The sequence below is a fragment of the Microtus pennsylvanicus genome, chromosome 1, assembly GCF_037038515.1.
Source record: "Microtus pennsylvanicus isolate mMicPen1 chromosome 1, mMicPen1.hap1, whole genome shotgun sequence".
Taxonomy (NCBI): Eukaryota; Metazoa; Chordata; class Mammalia; order Rodentia; family Cricetidae; genus Microtus; species Microtus pennsylvanicus.
Genome location: NC_134579.1, coordinates 222782920 through 222789101, shown reverse-complemented (window position 1 = coordinate 222789101; position 6182 = coordinate 222782920). Strand labels below are relative to the sequence as shown.

At 35.3% G+C, this 6182-nt stretch overlaps 1 protein-coding gene across 1 annotated transcript; it reads left to right on the top strand.

Moving 5' to 3' along the window:
- The first annotated feature begins 272 nt into the window (after positions 1 to 272).
- On the top strand, positions 273 to 1199 carry LOC142842729 (olfactory receptor 4C16-like). Its single transcript, XM_075959427.1, has one exon. It carries the CDS (start codon positions 273 to 275, stop codon positions 1197 to 1199), a length of 927 nt encoding a protein of 308 aa, XP_075815542.1.
- Positions 1200 to 6182: the final 4983 nt, after the last annotated feature.

Here is a 6182-nt window from a genome sequence, read left to right as displayed (position 1 = left end):
AGGAAAATTAGTCAGAGCCATGTTAAAGTCAGAAAGTTTGTGTGTGAAGAGTTATGTGGAGAATGTGTCACTTTCAGCATCTTTTGTGACGACAGTAAAAATCTTGAAATTGAGTGCAGAGAGGAGAAATAGCAGTTTAATAATGCAGATGTACAACAATTTTATGGGAAATAAATATATTTTGTTTAAAATTATCTATCATATCACATGCTAAAACTAACCCCTTTATCTTTTGCAGATGACACATACTTTTTCCTTCCCATTCATGAACCATGCAGCTGAGTATCAATGTGACCAATTTCCTTCTCCTTGGCTTGACACAGGACCCCAGGAGGAAGAACATAGTGCTTGCCATTTTCCTGTTCTTTTATATGGGGACATTAGTGGGTAACTTGCTGATCATTGCCACCATCAAGACAAGCCAGGCACTTGGGAGTCCCATGTACTACTTCCTGTTCTACTTATCCTTGTCTGACACCTGCTTCTCCACAACTGTAGCCCCTAGAACCATTGTGGATTCGCTTAGGAAGGCAGCCTCTATCTCTTTCAGTGAGTGCATAATCCAAGTGTTTACTTTCCATTTATTTGGCTCCCTGGAGATCTTCATCCTCATCCTCATGGCTGTTGACCGCTATGTGGCCATCTGTAAGCCTCTTCACTACACGACCATCATGAGTCGCCAGGTCTGTGGGATGCTGGTGGCCATAGCATGGATGGGATCCTGTGTGCATGCTTTAGTTCAGACACTTCTGGCCTTGAGTTTACCCTTCTGTGGTCCCAACGAGATTGACCACTATTTCTGTGACTTGCAGCCACTGTTGAAACTTGCCTGTTCAGACACCTATGTGATCAACCTTCTCTTTGTGGCTAACAGTGGAACCCTTTGCACAGTGAGTTTTCTCATGCTCATGGTCTCATATGTCATCATCCTTTATTCCTTGAGAAATCACAGTGCTGAAGGGAGGAAAAAAGCCCTGTTCACTTGTGTCTCTCACATCATTGTAGTTGTCTTGTTTTTTGTGCCTTGCATATTTATATACACACGTCCTGCAACCACCTTCCCCATGGACAAAATGATATCGGTGTTTTATACAATTTGTACACCCTTTCTCAACCCTCTCATTTACACACTGAGGAATGCAGAAGTGAAAAATGCCATGAGGAAGCTCTGGAGCAGAAAAGTTTCAGGCGATATATAAGGAATCAAAATACGCTTCAATAAAGAAAATTTTAGCTTTTAGTTATATGTTTAGAATAACACCTTCCTGGGGAAGGAATTATTTTCTTTTGGAAAAGAAGATGTAGCAGGGAGTTGTGAGTCTTTATCTCATTCACTGTTTTAAATGTCGAAACCTATTAGGTCTATGTTCTGAGCAAACATTTTATATTCAGAACACTGGAATGTTTGCCTTTTCTCAAATTATTTTATTTTTCTTATAGATTTTTTTTATTTCTGATTGTGATTATGTTTTCTCAACATTCTTCCATTTGTGTCTTCAATTAAAGGAATGTAATGTATTCAGAAATATATACTTTTTTTCATGCTACAACGTGAGTGTGCTGTATGTGAATTGTGTTTGTGTGTGAAAGTCTTTCTCTGTGTTTGGCTGTGCATGTGTGATCATGTTCTTCTTCTACATATTCCTTATTCTTATCACCTAACTATAGAAAAATCTTTAAAGTTTATCAGCTTCTAAATGTACTTAGATCTCATTTTGTATAAGATATCTCTTAAAGGAGCTATGCCCCTGCTTGCATCTAGCAAACAGACCCCACTCAAGAAAATGACACGACAAAACCATGCTTAACTTTGTTATTTTGTGTTTAAGATTCCATTTTCAGCTTTCTCAGGTTTTATATGGATACAGTTAACTACATTGGGCACCAATTTGTGAGAGGAGGCCGCTTGGTCATTACTTCTCAGCTGCTCATCCCCAAAATAATCACACAGAAACTGTATTAATTAAACAAGTGCTTGGCCCATAATCTTAAGCTTCTTATTTTCTTACTATGATATCTAATTTTAACCCATCTCCATTAATCTGTGTGTCACCATGTGGTTGTGGCATACCAAGTAAAGTTCCCAGTGTCTGTCTCTGAAGGGACTACATGGCTTCTCTCTTGACTCCACCTCCTTTCTTCCAGCATTCACTTTACTTTTCCCCACCTAAGTAAGTTCTGCCCTATCAATAGGCCAAGGCAGTTTCTTTATTCACCAATGGTATTCACAGTGTATAGTGGGGAATCCCACATCAATATCTATATGAAGCAAAGAGAAAATTAAAACTAAAAACAGAAGAAGTACTCTGAAATTTATCATCAGCTTTTCTTCCTATATCTTCCTATTTTCTGTTTCATGATACTTAACACCATATCAGTCCATGTGGACAATTTTGAATCAATATTTTTAGATGAGGTTATCATTCAATTGAACTTGAAAGTATCTAAGGAGAAGACAAAGTTTAGTTTCAATAGAAGTATCTTCAGCATTAGAATCACAAGCATTCTAATGGGTGTCATTTATAAGGGAATGCACATGTGGATGAGTTTTCTTTAATAGAGGTTTCAAGATCCTTTTCTCAGATCAGCACATAGATGTAAATGCTTTCTGTGGTGATTAAGCTGTCCTTTTGGAAAAGCATCCTTTAAGGCCATTGTGCTTAATTCTTTCAGTCATAGAACCATGCAACTTCAGTTGCAGAAGTAGCAAGCCAACCATGAACCTAGGGAAACTGTATGTGCTATGTATCTTCAGGTCTTTGTCCTAGAGTTGTAGGTAAGTTAGAATATATCTATCTCCTCTTATGTATTACAGATTAATGAGGAAAGTTGACAAGAAAACAATGGTAGTCCCAGCACATTTGGAATCAAACTCAATCAATGGTTTTATGAACGGCTATTCTTTTTGACATCTTACTCACTTAAAAATATAAATTACTCAACACCAATGAGCTTCTATCCTAGAAGTTTGGAGCAAATGATTCTGTGCTTCCTGATTTGTTTATCTAGAAGAGGTAAATACTTACAGACTAACTTGATCCTGTTCCTGTCTTTTCTAAAGCACACAGGACTAGGGGAAGCACTCTTTCTCTAAAATAATGTTCATCTTAAAGCCCCTTTCTACTTTTTTTAGTACTTGAGACTTCAGAGTTTTTCCAGTGACTAGCATCTTTTTATTTCCTTTATGACTCCCTATCTCAAAGGCAGCACAATACAGATATGTCATTATCTTATCATTGTCTTTATAAACTTATGCTTCCTTTTTATAAAAAATAGGGCTTTTAAATTTTATCATAAATGCAAAAAAATTGATAACTCATTCCATTCTATAAACATTGTTTTCTGAGTTTGAAAAGAAGACTCTTTACAATTAAAGTTTAATCAATTCTCAAATAATAAACATAATACAGAAAAAATTAGCAAAGAGGTAACATATTATTATACCTTATTACTTGAATTAATAAATACTGATACATACATTAAAATATTAAAATATGTTTATTATATTTCCAATTTATATAATTATTTTGGTTTGAATTGCCTGACTTCCGACAAACTAATAAAAAAAGATATAAAGAAAATCATGCAGAGAAATAGTCACTCTTAAAGTACATGGGCAAACATGGTAGAAACACTTTTACTCTTAGCACTCGGGAGGCATAGCTATAAAGGTCTCTGAGTTCAAGGCAAATTTGGTCTACATAGGGAGTTCCAGGACAACTATAATTACATAGTGAGACACTGACTCTGATTACAAAAGCAAACAAATGAAAGAAAGAAGGAAGACTGGAGGTGGAATATAGATTTGTAGCTGAGCTGAACTGTAGCAATCTAATTCACTGGAAAACTTAAGGTATATATAACCATAGACAGTTGAGTATCCAACAGTAGAACCAAAATTCAATTAAAAAGCCATTAACAAAAAAATAAAAAGAAAGAAAATAAAAAAGAAATATGAAATAAAATACTCAATCTTTTATCAGAGTTTTGGGATCCCACAATGTCACCTTATTTTTTTCCTTGGTTCATATGCAGAATGTCCCATAACTTATGTACTAAGCAGAAAACGGACTTTGTTTCTGGAATAAAAGTGACAGTTTTATACATCTATTTTAACCTTGTAGCATAATGTTTTGGAAGTTTGGCATGCAATTACATATTGGTAACTTGTTCTTATTTAGTATTAAGAGGTCTGCTACTCTATAGTCATTCCCTTGAGGGTATTTTTTATATTTTTATTACCAGCTTACGGCTGTTATGAGTAATAGTCCTTTCAAAATTTCTGTGCAATTCATGTACACACAAACTTCTAGTTTTCTTGCATAGGAACCTATAACTGTAACCATAAATAAAAATGCAATTATGCTATTTGCAAGAACATGGTTGGAGCTTATTATAATTATAGTAAACAAAATGAACCAGACATAGAAAGTAAAAGAATGTTACATTTTCAATTTTTTTCTCTAATCTAAACTATTTATCCATCGGTCCATGTATCAACCTGCCTATATGTAACCTATTTATTCATCTATCAATTAATTACATGGACTAGAAGATGAATTATTAAAGGGAAGACTCTAAAAGTAGCTAATAAAAAGGAACAACATAGAATTATAGAAGGAGGGGAAAATATCACACATTGTCATCATATACTGGCTATATATTTATCTGTGCATAGACAAACATGCATTTGTATATCTGTGTATATGTGAAATATACATACAGACAGCAGAGGGGCTGGAGAAGTGAGAGTGGAGAAATTGATATTGCAGAGGCAAAATAAAACCTATAATTGAATACATACATAGATGTGTACATGTGTGAATGTCATGATGAAAATTATTATTTAATTATATATATATTTATTTATTTAAGTGTTGGTGTAGGGTAAAGTCAGGACATAACAGGAGGCTATAATTGGAAGGTCAGTGTCCAACTTGCAGGAGCAGATTCTCTCTGATTACTTGGGTTCTGGAAATCACAGTTCTGGCTTGAGAGCACATGCCATCACACTAGCTCTGAAGCCCAATATTTTATATGCTATCTAAAAAGTCTTTTTATATTAATTAATTAATTAACTTTACATCCTGCTGTGTTTCTCCTCTCTCCACTCCTCCCATTTACTTCCTTCTTCCCCTCTGTTCCCACCCCTGAAACTTCTCCTCCTTCTTCCCTTTTCAGGAAAGGTGCAGGCTTCCTATGGACATTTATTACTGCTAGGAGCCTTAGCTGGAGTCAGCCTTGTACAGTCCTGAAAGATTCCCTTGTACTCTACGTTTACATGGCCTCAAAATCTCCCTCACTTTTCAGTAGTATCATTCTTTACTCTCCCTTTCTGTCCCCAGAACCTGATCCCTCATGTTCTCATCCCCACCCACAAAATATTTTCTACTTCCTTTTCCCAGGGAGATCCAAACATCCCTCCTTGAATTCTCCTAGTTACCTAGTATCTCAGGGACTCTGGGTTGTAGCATGATTATTCTGTATTTCACAGATAATATCCACTTATGAGTGAGTACATACTATGTTTGTCTTTCTGGGTCAGAGTTACCTCACTCAGGATTATTCTTTTTTCTAGTTCAATCCACTTGTCTTCAAATTTCATGATATCATTGTTTTTAATGGCTGATTAATATACCATTGTGCAGATGTATCACATTTTCTTCATCCATCCCTCACTTGAGGGACATATATGTTGTTTCCAGGTTCTTCCTTTTACAAATAAAGATGCTATGAACATAGTTGAGCAGGTGTTCTTGTTTTACGATGGAAAATTCTTTGGGTATATGACTAAGTGTGATATAGTTTGGTCCTGTGATAGATTGAGTTCCAGTGTTCTGAGAAACTGCCATAAAATCATACTGGAAAAGACTTGTTTGGCATTATTATAAATGTATGCTGACTTTTTAAGGAATTTTCATAAGATGTCAGAAAACTATTGTGTCATTGTTAACACCGACTTCACACTTGTCATCATCAGTCTTTCAATATTGCCTTGAGTTCTTTACAATCCTCTCTTACAATAAATTTAAGTCAACATGATCTAAGGAAGTAATATTTAAGTCTTCATGTGTATAATGTTTTTTGTTCTGTAATAAAAATATCTCTTGATTGTATTTCTTTATTATTTATGTGTCTATGTGAGCACATGCACTTGCCAGGGTGCGCAAATAGAGGTGATT

Excerpts from the sequence above, each read along its gene's own strand:
- LOC142842729 (XM_075959427.1), top strand. The coding sequence starts at position 273 with ATGCAGCTGAGTATCAATGTGACCAATTTCCTTCTCCTTGGCTTGACA.